The sequence below is a fragment of the Poromitra crassiceps genome (genome assembly GCF_964638095.1).
Source record: "Poromitra crassiceps genome assembly, chromosome: 19".
NCBI lineage: Eukaryota > Metazoa > Chordata > Actinopteri > Beryciformes > Melamphaidae > Poromitra > Poromitra crassiceps.
Genome location: NC_139646.1, coordinates 4,774,310 through 4,796,795, shown reverse-complemented (window position 1 = coordinate 4,796,795; position 22,486 = coordinate 4,774,310). Strand labels below are relative to the sequence as shown.

The 22,486-nt window shown below is 47.4% G+C and overlaps 1 protein-coding gene across 1 annotated transcript in view; it reads left to right on the top strand.

Moving 5' to 3' along the window:
- Positions 1-22,486, top strand: part of LOC310793653 (adhesion G protein-coupled receptor L1-like) — a gene marked incomplete at both ends in the record, with an annotated part of 32,690 nt that overhangs the window by 6,596 nt on the left and 3,608 nt on the right. The window contains 17 exons of the mRNA XM_083655500.1: positions 1,687-1,701; positions 3,833-4,040; positions 6,850-7,114; positions 7,250-7,589; positions 8,116-8,409; positions 9,674-9,777; positions 10,850-11,035; positions 11,349-11,387; positions 11,614-11,794; positions 11,893-12,015; positions 14,604-14,821; positions 15,012-15,185; positions 16,664-16,876; positions 17,120-17,346; positions 18,884-18,950; positions 19,350-19,438; positions 20,646-20,814. Coding sequence (XP_083511626.1) covers positions 1,687-1,701; positions 3,833-4,040; positions 6,850-7,114; positions 7,250-7,589; positions 8,116-8,409; positions 9,674-9,777; positions 10,850-11,035; positions 11,349-11,387; positions 11,614-11,794; positions 11,893-12,015; positions 14,604-14,821; positions 15,012-15,185; positions 16,664-16,876; positions 17,120-17,346; positions 18,884-18,950; positions 19,350-19,438; positions 20,646-20,814 — 2,912 coding nt within the window. The remainder of the gene's footprint in view (positions 1-1,686; positions 1,702-3,832; positions 4,041-6,849; positions 7,115-7,249; positions 7,590-8,115; positions 8,410-9,673; positions 9,778-10,849; positions 11,036-11,348; positions 11,388-11,613; positions 11,795-11,892; positions 12,016-14,603; positions 14,822-15,011; positions 15,186-16,663; positions 16,877-17,119; positions 17,347-18,883; positions 18,951-19,349; positions 19,439-20,645; positions 20,815-22,486) is intronic.

Genomic DNA, 22,486 nt, shown 5'->3' with positions numbered 1-22,486 from the left:
AAGGATCACCATTAGCTGCCGCCAAGACGACCGCTAGTCTTCCCGGGGTCCAAACAATTACACAATACATACAAAAGACAGTAAAGTACAAACAAGAGTAAAATGCAATAGTAAAAAGAAGACAGTAGAAAAATTACAAGCAATACTAAAATTCAATAGTACAAAAGAAAATCACAGAATACAGAATAAAACGTTCTACAAGTGAGGACAGACAATAACAGGTGTAGCCCTAATGGGCTGCAACTCTGTGTACTATAGAAAGCAAATGACTATAGACTATGACAAGGAGATGATGGCAAATTCAATGAGATCAAACTAAGATCAATGTGTGTGTGATAATGTGTATGAGATCTGAGGTTACTTTTAAAACAAGACCTCCCTTTTATGGAACAAACAGCTTGGTAAAGAATTCCAAGACGCAATGGACCTGTATATGAAATTCTTTTTTTCATATGATTAGTTTTAGGTCTGGGCAAGGTCATCTGACCCCCACTCGCTCCTCTGGTAGAGTATGTATGAATACTTGAACTATAAATTAATTTGTTGGGGGGGAAATAGGAGTTTGAGTATGAATGACTGGGAAAATATATAAGTAGGTTGGCCGATAGTCTTTGCTCAACCGTAAGCAGTGTAAGCAGTATCTGTAAACTGCGTAAGCAGTGGCCGCTCCTCATTTGCATAAAGTTGAGCTTAAGTCTACTTTATGCCCAATGAGGTCCGTACCAAAATGATAGATTCAGCAAACTGCATGGCTTATTGTAGGCATCAAATGCTCTCAGAAACGTATTTCGCCAAGCCATTTTCCTAATAGAAGAGAGCGTTTGAAATGAGCCGCCATGTTTTTCCAATGATTCAGATGTCGAATCAGTCCTCGAATCAGTCCTCTAATCAGCCCTCTAATCAGTCCTCTAAACAGTCCTCTAATCAGTCCTCTAATTAGTCCTCGCATCAGTCCTCTAATCAGGGCCACAATCAGGTGCAGCGAGGCACAAATATCAAAGCCCGTCTATCAAGCGTGCAGTACTGGGCAGCAAGACGATACCTCGCCTGACGTGATGCCAAAGTACCATGAGATAGAGCGAGACAACCAGAGGACTGAGAGAAAAGACATGAGAAACCATAGGCTGTTGTAGGTGTGTATGCGTTGGATAGGCTGTTGTAGGTGTGTATGCGTTGTGTGTAAGCCTGCACCCGTGCGTGTGCGTGCACGTGGATATATGCCTGTGTTTTCTTTTCCAGATTCACAGCACAGGACTGCTCTCTTCTCTCCACAGGAGGCTGATTGAAGGAAGGAGAGATGGAGGAGTGGAGGGGAGAGGGTGGGGGGGTGGTTCGAGGGGGGGGGGGGGTGGAGTTGAAGGGGGCGGGGGGGCAGCTGGGTTTCTTTCTCTTTTGTGCTTCTTCTATCTCTTTTTGTGAACTATAATGTTTGTGGTGAGGATGAGTTCCAAAGCCTTTTTCTGTGCAATTATTTTTCTTTCTTTCTTTCTTTCTTTCTTTCTTTCTTTCTTTCTTTCTTTCTTTCTTTCTTTCTTTCTTTCTTTCTTTCTTTCTTTCTTTCTTTCTTTCTTTCTTTCTTTCTCTCTATCTCTCTATCTCTCTCTCTTTCTTTCTTTCTTTTCTTCCCTCCTCTCACCCTCTGACTTCTCTTTCTTTCTCTCCCTCTTTTTTCCTATGCTTGAGTAGAAGTGGACCAAAAAGGTAAAGACAATAATACATTGTAGCATCTTGATCTCTCCTTGCCCCGCCCCCTCTCTCTCTCTCCTTCTCTCTCTCTCCTTCTCTCCCTCTCTCTCTCTCTCGTCTCTCTCTTCCTCCTACCCTAGGACGTTGTTTCGTAGTCATGCTGGATGTTGCCCCCCTTTTTTCATGTCCTACTTTATTCCTTTCTTTTGATCATGTGATCCATCTCTCTTGTTGTATGGAAACCCACCCTTCAACTTGATCCAGGTTGTGCACCTAGCCTCTCTCCTTCTCTCCTCTGTTTCTCTCTCAAGCTTCCCACCTTCCTCCGTCTTCCTGGTTCATCTCTCTCTGTCTCTCCTCTCCTCTCCCTCCGTCTATCTGTTCCATGTGTACACACACACAAACATAAACACTGTTGCATTCTCTTCATATCTTTTCTCTCTGCTCTCTCTATTTCACACACACACATGCGGGTGCACACACACACACACACACACGCGCGCGCGCGCGCACGTGCACTTGCACGCGCACGCACGTGCACTTGCACGCGCACGCACGCACACACACACACACACACACACACACACACACACACACACACACACACACACACACACACAGGGCCGTAACCAGGGGGGGGGGCGAAAGTGTGGACGATTCCAAGGGCCCTTGACTGACAGGGGCCCCAAATGGCCAAAATTTTCATCCATGGGCCCGATGTGATATCCTTTCATGGGGCCCGAAATCCCTGGCTACGGCCCTGCACACACACACACACACACACACACACACACACACACACACACACACACACACACACACACACACACACACCTTTTCCTTTCCCTTTGTCTGATTTACTCTCACACAGCACCAATATTTTCCCCACAGTACCCACACTGACACCTAGAACTTCTTTCTTTCTTTCTTTCTTTCTTTCTTTCTTTCTTTCTTTCTTTCTTTCTTTCTTTCTTTCTTTCTTTCTTTCTTTCTTTCTTTCTTTCCTTCCTTCCTTCCTTCCTTCCTTCCTGTCCTGTCATCCTCTTCATGCTTATTTTCCCTTTTCTTCCCTTATAGGAAGAGCCCCTTATGTATCTTCATAGGAAAAATAAGACCAAACACGTGTGATTGTATATCTGTCTGGGTGTGTGTTTACTAAGCACTGCTCAAGCGTGAGTGTGTGTGTGTGTGTGTGTGTGTGTGTGAGTGTGTGTGCGTGTGTGTGTGTGTGTGTGTGTGTGTGTGTGTGTGTATGCATGCCTCTTTGCATGGCAGTGTGAGACTGTACAGTATATGTGTCCATACAGTGATTGACATGTGGGTGGACCAATCCTTGTGCCCTGCGTAAACTAACCTGCCCTCTCATTCACTTCAAGGCAAAATTTAGCCCCGCCCTCTGCGTCCCTGACTCTACCTCACACTCTTGAACCTTTATGCACTAACACACACACACACACACACACACACACACACACACACACACACACACAGACACACGTACACACACACACACACACACGCACACACACACACACACACACACACACACACACACACACAGACACACACACACACACACACACACACACACACACACACACACACACACACACACACACACACGCACCTAAACACAACCACATACCTTTCATTGCAGTGTCCCTGTTGTATAACTCACCACACACACTAACAGTGTGTGATTTTCAACCCTTTTGCGTCTCTTCAGTTACTTGTCCCTCAAGAACCACAGCAGTGTTTTAAATCTCTCTCTCTCTCTCTCTCTCTCTTTTCTTTGTCATTCCATCCATTTTGCATACATTTTACATATCCATTTCCCCCTCCACCTGTCTCCACTATGATCTTCCCATGCTGTCCTGCTTTCTTCTCTCCCTCACTCCACTTCTCCTCCCCCTCTCTCACCCTCTCTCTCTCACCCTCCCTCTCTCTCTCTCCCCCTTCTCATATCATCCTCTCTCTCTCTCCCCCTTCTCATATCCCCCTCTCTCTCTCTCCCTCCCTCTCTCACCCTCCCTCTCTCTCTCTCCCCATTCTCATATCCCCCTCTCTCTCTCTCCCTCCCTCTCTCTCCCTCCCTCTCACCCTCCCCCTCTCTCTCTCACCCTCCCGCCCGCCTCCCCTCTTGCAGTCTTCGTGTGTCCCGGCTCGCTGCTCAGCATCCAGCCGGCCTCCTCCCTCCTGGAGGCGGAGCATCAGTCGGGGGCGTGGTGTAAGGACCCGCTGCAGGCTGGTGATAGGCTGTATGTCATGCCGTGGACGCCCTATAGGACAGAGGTGCTGTACGAGTACGCCGCCTGGGACGACTACCGCCAGAACAGAGTCACCACCACCTACAAGTGAGTGACGTGTGCCTTTGTGCGGGCGGGTGGGTGAGTGGGTATCAGAGCTAGTGTGTAATTGAACGACAGGCTGTAGCACCATCTTGTCCTTTGGGAAACTGTTTGGAAAAGGGCAGGTGCTTTCAAGAAATACCCGGCAGGTGATTGGATAAGCCATCTGTCTATCACACGTCTATCTGTCATGAACTAGGGACCCGGTCCAGAAACCCACAAGCAGACACAGAGTCAGAGAAACAGTTCAAGGGTGTTGAAGCAAGGCAGATACCTGGGGGGTACGGTGGCTCAGTGGTAGAGCTGTCGCCTCACAGTTAGAAGGTCCTGAGTTCGATTCTCGCCTGGGACACTGTGAGCGTTGTGGTTGTGTTCCCCCCCATGTCTTCAGTGCCTACTGCCCAGGTGGGTTATCTCGTCGTAAGGGCCTTTCTCTCTGTGTGGAGTTTGCATGTTCTCCCCGTACCCCCCAGGGGGTTCCTCCGTATATATAACCCCCCCACTAAAAACATGCAGAAGATCAGATCGTCATCGTCATCCGACCAGTGACGACAACATCCGAAGTTGGTCCCCGGGCGCTGTACGAGAAAGCGACCACTGCTCCTGGCCTGCCCCCCGGAGGAAAGGACATGCCTGGATGGGTTAAATGCAGAGGACACTTTTCACCGGCCACCGTCAGCATGAGTGTGTTGTGGCTGCATGCATGTATTGTGGTGTTCGTGTGACAATAAAAGACGGGCTTGTCCGTTATGGGCTTGTCCGTTACGAGAGAGATGTTACAGGGGCAGTGAGGCCAGAATGTGCAACAGGCTGTGGAGCAGGGACAGCACAGCAGGGGTGGAGGCAGGCACGGAGCAGCAGAGGTGGAGGACGGCAGGGTGGAGACCCGTCCCGGCAGTGGCCGAGGCGCGGCAGGGCAATAGCCAGGTGGTGGTGGCTTGAGGAGTCTAGAAGAGGAGGAGGAGAGGAGGCAGTCAGGCGAGCAACACACAGCAATAGAGTCCTGACGTTAAGCTTCAGAACTTGGCTTGATAGAGACTTGGCTTAGAAATTGTTCTGGAATAATGCAATACAAAGGGACTTAGGTTTTCTGGACTGACCGACAGCAGTTTAACGATCTGACAATAGTTTGAGCTCCTAGCCATGGACAAGTAGCCCTCAGATTGACAGCCACCCCTCCAGCTCCTCCATGCCTCCAGCTCCTCCATGCCAATCAGCCCTGAGCTAGAGACAGGTTTAGAGAGTAGACGGGGAGAGGAAAGGAATCTGATTGGTGCCCCCAGGATTTCTGGGGAACCAATCGCTGGCCAGGATTCCAAGATCAGTTTGGAGCTAGAAGTGTCCCAGACCCAGAGAGAGAGAGAGAGAGATCTGCAGCATGCAGTAATGTAGTTAGCGTAGCTAACGTAGTGTATCAGCAGAGGTGGAAAGAGTACTGACAAATCCTACTCAAGTACAACTATTGTTACTTTTGTGAAAATTAACTTAAGTACACGTAAAATTACTAGTCCAGGAAATAACTCAAGTACTGTAAAAGGTCAAAAACAAAAACAAAACACGATTCAAACGTACTCAAGTAAAAGTACATTTGCGCTACTTTAAAAATGTTTATTATCTTCCATAATAATTACATTCCACACATCCATGCTGCACAGCTGTCCCTGACTGCAGATGCAGCCAGGTATGCTCAGTTTATTGATTCTCTCCTTTGCCAGACGAGCTGGAGCTAGAGCTAGAGCAGCAATATCTCAATCAGATACATGTACATCCATTTTCCTATGGCTATCAGCAGTGTCAAATGAAACTCTGATTTTTTTGAAGGTGGGTATCATTACAATTTTGTGGATCGTCTACACCTGTCTAATTCAATTGGCCAGTCTTGAGTGCGATTTAATTGAATTGGCCACTGCACCAGTTTGGGTGCCCTAAATGTGGAAGTGACCTGTTAAAGAGCTGTGCTGTTTTCATAGTGCGGTGTGCAAGAAAATTCTGAATTTACTCATTACTCAGTGTACATTTAAAAGTACTATAGTAGAATATCTACCATTTTAAATTACTCAAGTAAGCGTAAAAGTATTTTCAAAATCCTTTAAAAGTACAAATCCTCAAAAGCACTACAAAGTACTTGCATTGAGTTCTTGCACTTGACTACTTTCCAGCTCTGTGTATCAGCATAAGAACTCTCATGGGTCTGGCGTTGAGTCTAAGGCCATGTTCAGACTAGGAGGCCAAATCCCATTTGTGAACTTTAATGACCTATTAATGATTTATCCAGATTGGTTTTATGAGTCTGGACGCTCCAAGTCTGATTTTGTCTCACTTGTCCCAAACCACATATGGAGGTAGTTTCCATCTGTTTTCGATTGATGTGACTTCAGTGTGGACGCGCTGATCACCCAAATCAGATTTGAGAGTGTCTTTTGCAGGGGGCGGGGACTTGAAGAGCAGAGAGCAGACACGCAAACAAACACTGACAGAAACATTGTATGTTGGCTCATTGGCTCATTGTGTCTGGACACACAGATCCGACTTGAACACTTGCCCAAATCTGATTTGTGGCAGTGCGGACACACTCCCAAATCAGATTTGGGAAACCAATCAAGATAATGACTTAAGCGGCAAATCGGATTTGCCTGTAATGTGAACAGGGCCTAAGTGTCAATTGACGTTCAGTTCAATTAATCCAAAATGGAAATAGAAGCAACAATTACCTTGCCAATGAGACGCCACAAAATCTCTATTATTTCTTAATCAATCAATATGGAGAATGTTTGCAATGTTTCATCACTTTGCTACGTTCTCTCGTGGCACCTAGGTTGCCGAGCCGCGTGGACGGTACAGGCTTTGTGGTGTACGACGGCGCCGTGTTTTACAACAAGGAGCGAACGCGCAACCTGGTCAAGTACGACCTGCGGACGCGCATCAAGAGCGGCGAAGCGGTGGTGATCAACGCCAACTACCACGACACCTCGCCCTACCGCTGGGGAGGCAAGTCGGACATCGACCTGGCGGTGGACGAGAACGGCCTCTGGGTCATCTACTCCACAGAGGCCAACAACGGACGCATCGTGGTCAGCCAGGTAGGAGAGGGCGGAGAGGAGAAAGATGGGTGGCGCCGGAAGCCGGGGAGGGAAGGCGTGCGTGCGGGAGGAAGTGCGTTCGTTCTGCTCATCGAGTCCTCTCTCTCCCTCCGTGTGTCTGCACCTGTTCTCCAGGTGAACCCGTACACCCTGCGCTTCGAGGGCACGTGGGCCACGGGCTTCGACAAGCGCGGCGCCAGCAACGCCTTCATGGCGTGCGGCGTGCTCTACGCCGTGCGCTCCGTCTTCCAGGATGACGAGGGGCAGGGGGAGGGCCGGGTCGGCGGGGACATGGTGGTGTACGCCTACGACACCAGCCGGGGCCAGGAGCTGCCGGTTCAGATTCCTTTCCCCAACCCGTACCAGTACATCTCCTCCATAGACTACAACCCCAGAGACAACCAGCTGTATGTGTGGAATAACTACTACGTGCTGAGATACCCCCTGCAGTTCACACCTCCGCCACCCACCAAAGGTCAGTTGAGCATTTTCGTATTGCGATATATTGAATTTTGATATATCATCCAATCCCTAGTGTTTAGATGTATATTTGTGATGATGCTATAGAGCAGTGATACTCAACTGGCGGCCCACGGGCCGCAATGGAATTGCAAAACAGTGCACCTGAACGCAACATGCAAGATACCCGCTGAATAAGTGTCCAAATGTTCATGTCATTCTGGCTAATACTCCTGCCCAAGACTTATAGCATTTCAGTCTGGAATATGTAATATCTTTCAATAATCTATGATTTAGCTGCTAAATTGTCAAATACCGCCGTCTGCTCGCTACCCAGGCACTTATGTATGTACTTAACCTAAGTAACTATTCGCTGTGCACAACATTGTCAGACTAAACTCCGGCTAACACCCCAAAAACCTACAATCCGCTACAGAAAAATGTATATTGATTGTTTATTAACTGGCCCCTGGCCTTCTATCATTTCACGAAAGTTGAGTATCCCTGCTATAGAGACTCAATAGTGATTGCGTCCCACCCAGGTCCCCTCTCCTCTCTGATGACCACGGTCCGCTCCTACACGGCCACTGTAGCCCTGGCGCCTGTGCGGCCCTCGGCCTCTCACCCTATAGGCGTCATCAACCGCGGGCCCTTCGATCAGCGGCCGATCACAGCCATGGTCCCTCTGACCCCGCGCCCCCCTCTGCGCGTCCCCTTGGCTCCCGGGGGCCCCAGCCAGGCGGGGGGGTGCGAGGGCCGGGTAACGAGAGGGGTGCAATGGCCCCCCACCCTGAAGGGAGAGACGGTGGAGAGGCCCTGTCCTAAAGGCTCGCTGGGTAAGTGTTGGTGTGCACGTGTGCGTGTGTGTGTGCGTGTGTGTGTGCGTGTGTGTGTGTGTGTGTGTGTGTGTGTGTGTGCGTGTGTGCGTGTGTGTGTGCGTGTGTGTGTGTGTGTGTGTGTGTGTGTGTGTGTGTGTGTGTGCGCGTGTGTGTGTGCGTGTGTGTGTGTGTGTGTGTGTGTGTGTGCGTGTGTGTGTGTGTGTGTGTGTGTGTGTGTGTGTGTGTGTGTGTGTGTGTGTGTGTGTGTGTGTGTGTGTGTGTGTGTGTGTGTGTGTGTGTGTGTCTGGATCTCGTTTCCCTTTGAAATACAGTCGGATGTCCTCTCTTTGAACTTGCCTCCAGACAGAGAGAAAGTGAGAGAGAGAGAGAGAGAGAGAGAGAGGGAGAGAGAGAGAGAGAGAGAGAGAGAGAGAGAGAGAGAGAGAGAGAGAGAGAGAGGCTGTGTTGTATAGGGAGTTATATAGGGATTGTTTATCACCTTTACCCTTCCCTGTGCATTTCTCTGCCCCTGAGGAGAAAAGCCGTTATGCAGATTATGCAGATGAGGCTATATGGTGCATTTGGCCCCGGCCCAATCACGCTGCACGGCTCGGACACGGGCTTAGCACTGAGCCGCTGATTCCATCAGGGGAGGAATCTGATCTGAAATCATTTTCAGTTTACAGTCTTATACTTAAAGATGCATGAGAAAAGAAGCGCAAGGAGAGACAGAGGTGACAAACCACCTCAGGTAAAACAGTAGGCTACTCTATCCTCCACACACACACACACACACACACACACACACACACACACACACACACACACACACACACACACACACACTCTCTCATTCTCTTTCTCTACTATTGTCTCTGCCTCTGAGGCCATTTACACCCGGCACTAAAATGTGTTTTCTGTGATCAGATTGCAATCGAATAGTGCTTGACCACCGTAGCCTGATTTCATTTACACCTGGCATGCGTTTTGGGTGATTAGATTGCAATCTGATCACCCAAAACGGGTGTCTTCTCAATCCGCATACAATTGCTGTATGCGGATTGAGAGGACACACTGCATTTACACCTATGTTCAATGTGGTCACAATGCGTCCCTGACCACCTCCAGAGGTGGTTTGGCCGATCAGATCGCAATCCATCTTCAATGTGTCTTGGGGGCGTGTACACCTGCACTTTCAAGTAGTCAAGCACTATCCGATTGCAATCTGATCACAGAAAACGCATGTTAGTGCCAGGTGTAAATGGCCTCTCTGTCTCTCCAGGTATAGCCTCCTATCAGTGCATGCTGTCTCCAGTGGGCTGGAGCTCCAGAGGGCCTGACCTCTCCAACTGCACCTCTCCCTGGGTCAGCCAGATCGCGCAGAAGGTTAATCACACACACACATACACTCATACAGACACACACCTAAACACACACACATACACTTATACAGACACACACCTAAACACACACACATACACTCATACAGACACACACCTAAACACACACACATACACTCATACAGACACACACCTAAACACACACACATACACTCATACAGACACACACCTAAACACACACACATACACTCATACAGACACACACTTAAACACACACACGCACATACACTCATACAGACACACACCTAAACACACACACATACACTCATGTCGACACACACTTAAACACACACACACACATACACTCATACAGACACACACCTAAACACACACACATACACTCATACAGACACACACCTAAACACACACACATACACTCATACAGACACACACCTAAACACACACACATACACTCATACAGACACACACCTAAACACACACACATACACTCATACAGACACACACCTAAACACAGACACACATACACTCATACAGACAAACACCTAAACACGCACACATACACTCATACAGACACACACCTAAACACACACACACATACACTCATACAGACACACACCTAAACACACACACATACACTCATACAGACACACACCTAAACACACACACACACACACATACACTCATACAGACACACACCTAAACACACACACACACACACACACACACACACACACACACACACACACACACACACATACACTCATACAGACACACACCTAAACACACACACACATACACTCATACAGACACACACCTAAACACACACACACATACACTCATACAGACAAACACCTAAACACACACACACATACACTCATACAGACACACACCTAAACACACACACATACACTCATACAGACACACACCTAAACACACACACAGACACACACCTAAACACACACACATACACTCATACAGACACACACCTAAACACACACGCTGCACAAGTGCCCTGAAGCCAGTCAGTGAGCAGTTCTCTCTTAAATGTCAAAATGTTTTACATTATAACCCCCGCCCCCTTCCTCACCCTCCTCCAGATTAAGAGCGGGGAGAACGCAGCCAACATCGCTGGGGAGTTGGTCAACCTGACCCGGGGGCGGGTCTATGCCGGTGATGTCAGCATGTCCGTCAAGCTAATTGAGCAGCTATTGGACATTCTGGACTCCCAGCTGCAGGCCTTGAGACCGGCCAATAAAGAATCAGCAGCGCGCAATTACAACAAGGTATACGACATGTCTGCAATTACAACAAGGTATACAACATGTCTGCAATTACAACAAGGTATACAACATGTCTGCAATTACAACAAGGTATACAACATGTCTGCAATTACAACAAGGTATACGACATGTCTGCAATTACAACAAGGTATACGACATGTCTGCAATTACAACAAGGTATACGACATGTCTGCAATTACAACAAGGTATACGACATGTCTGCGCTGTGGTACTTTGACCTTTACTGGAAATGAAAACGGAAATGTCACTGATGATGATTCTAACAATGGACGTTTGATGTTTTCCTCCCTTTCAGCTGCAGAAGAGGGAAAAAACATGTAGAGCTTATGTTCAGGTAAGCTATGAGACTCTGGTAGTGTGTCTGATAGATAGATAGATAGATAGATAGATAGATAGATAGATAGATAGATAGATAGATAGATAGATAGATAGGCAGACTATTAAGTGGAGATTATTTAACTCTGTGTGTGTATGTCTCTCTCTCTCTCTCTCTCTCTCTCTCTCTCTCTCTCTCTCTCTCTCTCTCTCTCTCTCTCTCTCTCTCCCTCTCTCTCTCTCAGGCGGTCGTTCAAACAGTTGATAACCTGTTGGGTCCTGAGGCTCTGGTTTCCTGGGCTGATATGAGCAATGCTGACCAGTCTCGTTCTGCATCGCTGCTACTAGATGCCATAGAGAAAGGAGCATTTCTATTGGCCAACAACCTCTATGAAGGCCGTTTCAGTGACAGGGCGCCTAATGTTGGTACGTGGCTTTTGTGCCTGTTTCTTAGCTGTGTAGCTCAAGTGTTTGTGTGGGATTTAGCAGCTCATCTGTGTGCGTGTGTTTGTGTCTGTGCACAGATCTGGAGGTGTATGTATTGAATACAGAAGCAGACATACAGGACCTGACGTTCCCTCACTCCTACGACAGCGACAGTATTCTACAGATTTCAGCGCTGGCCCTGCAACAGTACAGCAACAACGGTCTGTGGCACACGCCATACTGCACTGCCACCTCTTTTGGCGCATTTCGACTGCATACTGCGTAGTATCGCCTCTATTCTTCTGTACTCTACACAGTATGCGCTTTTGGTAGTACGCCACCTGTTGGTTTTCCACCGCAAACAGTATCCCCCTCAATGTGCCCCCATAGCAACGCCACAACGCTACATGAAACTGCCGTGCTGTGAAAGTGAAACAAACGGTGTAACGTAAGGTGACCAGACGTCCCCGATTTTCAGGGACAGTGCCCGTTTTTGGTGACCTGTCCCCGGCTGGAGCTGTCCCCGAAAATGTCCCCGATTTTCTACTGGCGTCTGCGGCCGATATGACTCTAGCTCTAGTGGGCTCATTCTTAAATCTAGAGTGAAGATACTTATAGGCTGTGAAACTGTAAGACCTACAGCATCCATCGGGACCAACAATGCCATGCTACCTTGTTGGGAAGGAAGGGAGGCTAAATAATGAATTTCAAAAAACCGGCATGGTCAATTTCAAAGGGGACCCCTGACCGCTCTCACCTCAAGATATCTGAATGAGAATGGATTCTATGAGTACCCATGAGTCTCTTTTCGGTACAACAGCCATGGGCAAAATAAATGAAACCGGAATCATCCCCCTTTTTTATTTCATAGGTAATAACATTGGATATTTTGGTAACACTTCATAATACTGTAACACAAAAAATGGGTAGTTACTGAGGAACGAGTAAGGAACGAACCATTAGTTCATGAATAGTTAATGATTAGTTAATGAGTAGTTGATAGGTAGTTCCTTAATGGTAGTTACTTAAGAACTGACCATTAGTTACCATGTTAACGAACCAGTAAGTAATGATTACTTCCCTAATTTTTTTTTTTTTTATATGTTTTCATTCACTAGTTCATTAATAGTTAATGGGTAGTTCCTTAAAGATCCTTAATGGTAGTTACTTAAGAACTGACCATTAGTTCCCATGGTAGTTACTAAAGAACTGACCATTAGTTACCATGTTAACGAACCAGTAAGTAATGATTACTTCCCTAAAAATTTTTTTTTTAATATTTCACTAGTTCATGAACAGGTAGTTCCTTAAGAACTGACTATTAGTTACCATGTTCGTGAGCATGACTCCACCAAATACTTACCAGTTGTTCATGAGTACTCATCGTTACTTCATGATTACCTTACCATTACTTACCATGTTAGTGCATCATTACTTCCTGCTTACTTTACCATTAGTTCCCATGTTTGTGCCCCCTCAAGTGAAGCAGTACATCTTACTGAGTAGTTACTAAGGAATACACCATTACTTCCTGCTTACTTTACCATTACTTAACATGTTTGTGCCCCCTCAAGTAAAGCAGTACATCTTCCTGAGTTGTTACTAAGGGATACACCATTACTTCCTGCTTACTTTACCATTAGTTCCCATGTTTGTGCCCCCTCAAGTGAAGCAGTACATCTTACTGAGTAGTTACTAAGGGATACACCATTACTTCCTGCTTACTTTACCATTAGTTCCCATGTTTGTGCCCCCTCAAGTGAAGCAGTACATCTTACTGAGTAGTTACTAAGGAATACACCATTACTTCCTGCTTACTTTACCATTAGTTCCCATGTTTGTGCCCCCTCAAGTGAAGCAGTACATCTTCCTGAGTTGTTCCTAAGGAATATACCATTACTTCCTGCTTACTTTACTAGTGAAGACGAATTTATTCAAGTATGCAAATTTAAAAAGTGTAGCTCCTCCCACTTTAGTAAAGTACCCTACCCCACTTAGGAGATCGAGGTACCCCACTAAAACCACGCCCCCGAGGCTCTACGACCTTCAGGGGCGGAGTTACCTTTTTTGGCTCCACCCACCCCCGCCGGAAGCCAGGGAAAGGGGGCGGAGCCTATTTTTTCACATTCGAACTCCTTGGGGGCGTGGCTACAGTTCTAGCCTACTTTGGTTAGGCCACGCCCACCGGAAGTGCGATATGTAAACCCTACCCAAAAAAAGTGTTTTTTTTACTAAGTGTTTGAGCCAAGAACTAGTGAAATATTAAAAAAAAAAAATTTTAGGGAAGTAATCATTACTTACTGGTTCGTTAACATGGTAACTAATGGTCAGTTCTTAAGTAACTACCATTAAGGAACTACCTATCAACTACTCATTAACTAATCATTAACTATTCATGAACTAATGGTTCGTTCCTTACTCGTTCCTCAGTAACTACCCATTTTTTGTGTTACAGTATTATGAAGTGTTACCGATATTTTAATGATATATTGATTGCCGGACTGGAAATGTCCCCGATTTTCATTTGAGAAATCTGGTCACCTTAGTGTAACGTAAATATTCAGATAGTTAGAGCTAACGTTAGCATATGTGTACGCAGCATGATTCTCTCGGACCAATCGGTAGTACTGTATGCAGTCTTTTCACAACACCTTTTGGTACCCGCTTGGCCCCGTTCAACCAGCTTTGGGATTTATTTATTTTTAATAAGTAGTATTTTTTTTTTTACAAGTAGTAGTAAGTATAAATGCATACTCTGTACCCCTCTCTTTACCACGTCATGAATTCCCCCCTGTCGTTTGGTCTCCAGGCCAGGTGAAGTTGGTCCTGTCTCTCTATAAGAACCTGGGCTCCTTCCTGACCACCCAGAACTCCACTCTGCGGCTGGGCCTGGGGCTGGGCCAGGGGTCGGAGGCCAGGGGTCGGAGCCTGGTGGTCAACTCCCATGTCATCTCCGCCTCCGTCCATAGAGGTTCCAACAGAGTCTACCTCTCTGAACCCGTCATCTTCACTCTCAGACACCTGCAGGTGTGTTGTTCAAACTACAATGACTTCACGTCAGAATTGAATTAGAATGCAAATTCCAAATCCTAACTAAGGATTGGAAACTGGGCGTTTCCGCGTGTGTGTGTGTGTGTGTGTGTGTGCGTGCGTGCGTGCGTGCGTGTGTGTGTGTGTGTGCGTGCGTGTGTGTGCGTGTGTGTGTGTGTGTCCACAGCTGGAGAACACCTTTGGCCCCAACTGTTCTTTCTGGAATGGATCAGGCGCTTCTGGGAGTGGCAGGTGGTCTACACAGGGCTGCCGCCTGCTACACACCAACAACACACACACGACCTGCGCCTGCAACCATCTGTCCAGTTATGCTGTCCTCATGACATACCAGCAACCTGCTGTACGTAACACACACACACACACACACACACACACACACACACAGCACTTCACTCGTCACTTTCATGGAAGACAAAATGATTTCAAAAAGATTCAAGATGCTTATTGTCACTCTGGTTGTACAAGTATGCACGTGTGAAATCCAGCACAACACTTTACAACAAGGTACACAAATGTTACAGTTGTTACTAGGGAACTAATGAAGAACGAATAAGGAACTAACTATTAGTTCCTCCACCTCCTCTAGCCTCGCCTGCTCCTCCACCTCCTCTAGCCTCGCCTGCTCCTCCACCTCCTCTAGCCTCGCCTGCTCCTCCACCTCCTCTAGCCTCACCTGCACCTCACCTCCTCTAGCCTCACCTGCTCCTCCACCTCCTCTAGCCTCACCTGCACCTCACCTCCTCTAGCCTCGCCTGCTCCTCCACCTCCTCTAGCCTCACCTGCTCCTCCACCTCCTCTAGCCTCACCTGCTCCTCCACCTCCTCTAGCCTCACCTGCTCCTCCACCTCCTCTAGCCTCACCTGCTCCTCCACCTCCTCTAGCCTCGCCTGCTCCTCCACCTCCTCTAGCCTCGCCTGCACCTCACCTCCTCTAGCCTCACCTGCTCCTCCATCTCCTCTAGCCTCGCCTGCTCCTCCACCTCCTCTAGCCTCGCCTGCTCCTCCACCTCCTCTAGCCTCGCCTGCTCCTCCATCTCCTCTAGCCTCGCCTGCTCCTCCACCTCCTCTAGCCTCGCCTGCTCCTCCCCCTCCTCTAGCCTCGCCTGCTCCTCCACCTCCTCTAGCCTCGCCTGCTCCTCCCCCTCCTCTAGCCTCGCCTGCTCCTCCACCTCCTCTAGCCTCGCCTGCTCCTCCCCCTCCTCTAGCCTCGCCTGCGCCTCGTTGCCTTCATCCCTTTTCCTTTTGAAAAAGCTTCTTAGATCCACTATAGATCTTCAATAGCCTTAGTGAATTATAGCTACAGTAGATGCCAACAATGACAAGCCCTGTAACCGGTACAGTCTCTCTCCTTCTCTCTCTCTCTCTCTCTCTCTCTCTCTTTCTCACACAAAATGTGCACGTCCCAAGTAGTCATTTCTGATCAACGAAATCATATCATTTTTGAGGGCTTTACTGCATGAGTGGAATGACAGATGAATAGATCCAGGGCTCCCCCCCCCCCCTGTTTTTGAGAGAGAGAGAGAGAGAGAGAGAGAGAGAGAGAGAGAGAGAGAGAGAGAGAGAGAGAGAGAGAGAGAGAGAGAGAGAGAGAGAGATCCGGAGTTCTTCATAAAACATTTGGGGCTAAAGCCTCAGATGTCCTAAAGCCTCAGGACTAAGGTTGCCTACATCCATACATGTATTCTACTCTTCATGTTCATAACTGCACTGTTTTGAAAGGCTTTATTATTATTGTAATTATAATTATTATAATTATTATAATTATTATAATTATTATAATTATTATAACTCATTCTTCCTTTCCTCCTCTCGTTGCCAGTCGGGGGTGGGCGTGGAAGAGCTGCTGGTCTATGTTGTCTCCTGGGTGGGCATCTCAGTAGCCCTGGTGTGTTTGGCCACCTGCCTTACCACCCTGTGCTGCCAGGGGGCGCCATGGCACACAGACCACAGCAGTATCCACTGCAATCTGTGGGCCAACCTCCTCATCACTGAGCTCCTCTTCCTTGTTGGTGCCAACAAGACTCAATTCAAAGTGAGTGCTATGATGCGGGACTAATGAGCAGTCAAGTAGATTGGTGTTTATTGTGGTATTTTAAAAACATTTGCACACCAATACGCTCATATTCTTTGTGCTCTTTGTGTTTTTGGCGTAACAGCAGCTTGTACTACTGTTGACATTCATGTTATGGGTTGTTCCTTTATTACCTCTTTTACAGCATGTTCTGGCTCACTATCCTCTGTGTTTTGCACGCTCTCTCACTATCCACACTTCCAGGTAGCGTGCTCCATCATTGCCGGCCTGCTGCACTTCTCCCTGCTGTCAGTGTTCTGCTGGTTGTGTCTGGAGGGGGTGGAACTGTACCTGCTGCAGAGGGAGGTATTTGAGGGACGGAACTCCAGGAGGAAGTACTTCTACCTGTGTGGCTACTCCATTCCTGGCCTGGTGGTGGCCGTGTCCGCGGCCATCGACTTCAGGGGCTACGGCTACGGCTCAAACACTGCGTAGGTGGACATGTGTGTGTGTGTGTGTGTGTGTGTGTGTGTGTGTGTGTGGGTGTGTGTGTGTGTGTGTGTGTGTGTGTGTGTGTGTGTGAGTGAGCGTTGTGTGTGTGTGTGTGTGTGTGTGTGTGTGTGTGAGAGCGTGCACGTGCTAGAGGTTGCAGAGATTAGTCGACGTGTCAATGTAACTTCAGTACTGTATGTACTGTAAGTCGATGACTCATCACATGGTTTGAGGCAGGCAGCATGTAGAGCTCATCTTTTGTCTTTTCACTCTTTTCTATATCTATTGACTTTTTCTAGATTTATTCATCAAAGTAGTAAACTACATTATTTGGCTTTTTGTTTTTGTTTTTGTTTGTTGCTTTTCTCGTTATCGGAGTAGTACTGCTTTTTATTGCTGCGAGCGGCTCTATTGTTTACTATGGGGATCAGCTGATGAGCCGAGGAGCCCTCTGAGTACACTGTGACCCGCAGCACGAGACTTGAAATGCCCAAGAGGTGCAGAGGAGGAAATACGGGAGCTGCAGAGGGAGGGCGCCATGGTTAAGGAAGAGGAGACATACAATATACAAATACATGCTTTCTATCCAGAATTTAGCAGCAGTTTGTGCGGGAGGAGTTGCCGTGGGAGCGGATAGGAAGGGGAGGAGTTGCCGTGAGAGCGGATAGGAAGGGGAGGAGTTGCCGTGGGAGCTGATAGGAAGGGGAGGAGTTGCCGTGAGAGCGGATAGGAAGGGGAGGAGTTGCCGTGAGAGCGGATAGGAAGGGGAGGAGTTGCCGTGAGAGCGGATAGGAAGGGGAGGAGTTGCCGTGAGAGAGGATAGGAAGGGGAGGAGTTGCCGTGAGAGCGGATAGGAAGGGGAGGAGTTGCCGTGAGAGCGGATAGCAAGGGGAGGAGTTGCCGTGAGAGCGGATAGGAAGGGGAGGAGTTGCCGTGGGAGCGGATAGGAAGGGGAGGAGTTGCCGTGAGAGCGGATAGGAAGGGGAGGAGTTGCCGTCGGAGCGGATAGGAAGGGGAGGAGTTGCCGTGAGAGCGGATAGGAAGGGGAGGAGTTGCCGTGAGAGCGGATAGGAAGGGGAGACTATTTACGTGAACAACAGATGGAGATGGTGCAACCCACCTGGACACATTATAGTGAAGGAAAGTGTGTGCAGCCCGGACATGAATAAGTTCATATTACTTTCAGAGAGATTTTTTCTCCAAGTCATTCATGATTGTATTTACATTCCTCACATGGCTAATATTAATGCGTCGCAAGCATTGGGTCGCAATCTGCTGACGTCATCAACTCATTAGGCCAGGCAGACTTTTTTAATACCAACACTGCACCACGTGACGAATAATCGATGTCGACTCGACTTTATTGATAGAAAAGTACACTTGAAAAAATATGTGTATGTGTATTCTTGTGTCAGGTGCCTTTGTTATTTGAGATGTCTCAATTTTCCTTTGATTTGTGTGTATGTGAATTTGTGCGTGCATGCGTGTGTGTGTGTGTGTGTGTGTGTGTGTGTGTGTGTGTGTGTGTGGATGTAGGTGTTGGCTACGGACAGACAATTACTTCATCTGGAGTTTCCTAGGACCGGTAGCTGTCATAATAACGGTGAGACTTTACACTCACATACAATAATTCAATAAAAGAAAAACAATTACAATCCTTTCATATCTGTCATGACACGTCTTGAGGAAGGAGGTCAAAGTCGGGAGGTGGAGCTGGTCGTCCACTAATCAGGTCAGAAGGTCGGTGGTTCGATCCCCGGCTCCTCCAGTCCGCATGTTGAAGTGTCCTCGGGCAAGATGCTGAACCCCAAATTGCTCCTGATGGTTGCGCCATCGCCCTGCATGGTAGCTTGCCACCAACGCTGTATGAATGTGTGTGTGTGTGTGTGAATGTACAGGTAGGCATGTGTTGTAAAGCGCTCTGATTGGTTGTCAGACTAGAAAAGCGCTGTTAAATGCAGTCAATTTACAATATGTGATCTTTTCATTTATTTGACCTCAGCTGAACCTGGTTGTCTTGGTGATGACCCTCCATAAAATGCACAGCTCCGCTGCCCTGAAGCCAGACTCCAGTCGCCACGACAACCTGAGGTCAGTATTGCAAAGCCACGTCGATCTGTTTAGGGAACTCCTGTGTAGATCTAAGGATAAAGAGGCTCAGTTCAATTCATTAGCTTTGACTTTTCAGTAAAAAAAAAAGGTAAAATGTGTTGTGGAAAAAACAGTAACCTCAGCAAACGAGCAAGTCCAGAGAAGAAAATGTCACATAGCACTCATGAAAGTAAATGAAGTATTTATTAATCTGCAGATTTGAGCAATCTCATTGAGACAACTTAAAACAGGTTGCTTGTCATTGAGAAAACTGCCTCCTCCTCACAGGGTGAGACTTTTTATACAGTAAGCAGGCTCTAAGAAAGAGGGAAGTTCCCCTGTGTACGTGCGTTCCTGCACGAACATGTGGTTTCATGATATATCAAAAGGACACGAAACCAGCCATAGACAGGTACACATCCTCGTTTTACAACAGGGGTCTCTTGGTAGTCTGATGTTACGGGTGGGTTTCATATAGAACTGAAACTCCTGTCTGGGTCCAAAACATCCAATAGCATAGTTTGGCAAACATCTTATAGGTCACCCTATACACACATGTCTGCATTGTGAACGGTGATGCCATGGAGGCAAAACAAATTTCAGTGTGAGCTGACAATAAAGTTGTATCGTATCGTATCATTACAAACAACTTTTCCATCACAAATGCAATCCATGGATAACGCGGCCCTGAAGCTCTCAAACAGAGTTGACTTCTGTCTCCCCTTCCCTCCTGCCCGTGCCTGGGTCCACACGTTCCCTCCTGCCCGTGCCTGGGTCCACACCTTCGAATCCCTGTGACTAACGATTAGCCAATCAGCGTCAATAAGCAGTCAAGCTGTTGTCAAAGTGCGTCGGACCACCTAATAACAATGGCGACACCAATAGATGCCGCTATCGAGGCTGTTTAAAATTTGTTAAAGGTACCAATTACTTTGAAATCCAAACAGCATTCTGCTTTGAAGACATTCCCGCCTTGTTCTCCCCACTGCATTGTATCCAGGTGAATACGTTATTGGTCTCTAGTGATTGGTTCGGGAGAATCAAATTCCCCTGGGGTTATTTCCTCTATGGAAAGCCGTTCGAGTGGAGGCAAGGTCAGACTGAAGAAGGAAATGGAGTGCAACGAGTTGACAGTTCAGTCTGATATCTACTCCTGCTCCACTCTCCTGTCTAAACCCCCCCTGTCTCCTGTCTGTCTCCCATGCAGGGCGTGGGCAGTGGGCTCCCTCACCCTGCTCTTCCTGCAGAGTGTGACCTGGTCATCCGGCCTGGTCTTCCTCTCAGCCCCCTCTCTGCTCCTGGCCTACCTCTTCTCCTCCCTCAACACAGCCCAGGGTCTGCTCATCACTATACTGCACTGCACACTCACCAGGAAGGTGGGTCTATGTGTGAGTGTGTGTGTGTGTGTGTGTGTGTGTGTGTGTGTGTGTGTGTGTTCTTATGTAATCACAAGTGTTTGTCTTTACACTTAAAGATCCCCTCCTGACATGTTTTAACATGTATATAAAAAATACTCTACTTTGAATAATAATTTATGTCTGATATGTTTTTTCCACAAAGAAAGTTCAATGATCTTGTGAAAATCCTTAAAAATACATCTAGGCCTACTCCATTTTCCCTCATTACACATTCCAGAATCTATAAATATACAAATATATTTCATTTCAAAAGTGTAACTGCTGGACTCAAGATGTTTCCACCTTCACTACGAAGTCCATTCTCAGTGTATGTTCAGTGGAGGCTTGAATAGGTAAGGGTAAGTTGTAGGAAGTAGTCGGAAGGTACGTTGAATATTGGACAGGGATTGTCTGATTCGTAAGGCCAGCTCTGTCCTAGGCTGCCGTCTGGACTCAGTGGAGGTGGTGGGTGATGAGCGGCGGATGAGAGCAAAACTGGCCTCTCTGATGGAGAACAACTCCCATCCTCTGCACAACACTGTGACAGCCCTGGAGACAGGGGCGGACTGCATAATCGGGCACGTCGGGCAAATGCCCGGTGACCTGGCCTGGCCTGGCCTGCAAAAAAAAAAAAAAAAAAAAAAAAAGAATTGCAGGCCAGGCCAGGCCACTCACTGAACAGCAGGCCAGGTGCCGCCTACTGGTTTACTAGTGGTTTAATTACTTTATTCAGGGTTAAAGTGGGTGCATCTGATTGTAAAATTGGACTTGGCCCAAATCGGGCTTCAAACGGCCCAAATCTGGCTTTAAATGACCCAATTTGGGCTTCAAACGGCCCAAATCTGGCTTCAAACGGCCCAAATTGGCCTTCAAACGGCCCAAATTGAGCTTCAAACGGCCCAAATTTTTCGACGCCGCCCTTCGGACGCCGGCACGCACGTCGGCCCGTATCGGCCTGGCCTGCTTGGTATCTAATGCCCGGCCTGAATTATGATCCCAGTCCACCCCTGCCTGGAGACCCATCCTCTGCACGACACTGTGACAGCCCTGGAGAGCTCCCGCACCACCAACAGACTAGTCCACCCAAAGTGTGTGAGGGAGCGTTTCCGGAGTTCTTTCCTCCCAGCGGCTGTCAGACTTTTGAATTCTGTACATTCTTGAGTGTACAATGGTTTTACATTGCTCCTCTCAATTAGCTACTAAAGGCACTTTCATCCAGCACTTTTAATGTCATTTTGTACTTTTTTTAATGCAATTTTTTACTTGTGTACTTGCTATATTCTGTTTTTACTGTTGACTGTACGTGGTATTATGTGGCTGTCTCTTTTTTAACCCTGTCTACTTGCTGCTGTAGCACTGAAATTTCCCCTCGTGGGACGAATAAAGGATGATCTTATCTCTCTTATCTTATCTTGTCTTCCAAACTATTTGTGATGTCAGAAATCATGCTCAAAGGCACCAGCCCCTGAAATTGGACAATTTTCAGTGAGCACAGAGAAACTTTCCACTTTCAGCAGACATTTGTGAAAACAGCCTTCTAGTGTGAAACTCTGCACACACATCATTCTGCACAGTGAGGCTCAGACACCCAATGAAGGAATATTGGGGGAAAAAACATATTTTTGAGTGGAGGGGGACTTTAAAGTATCTT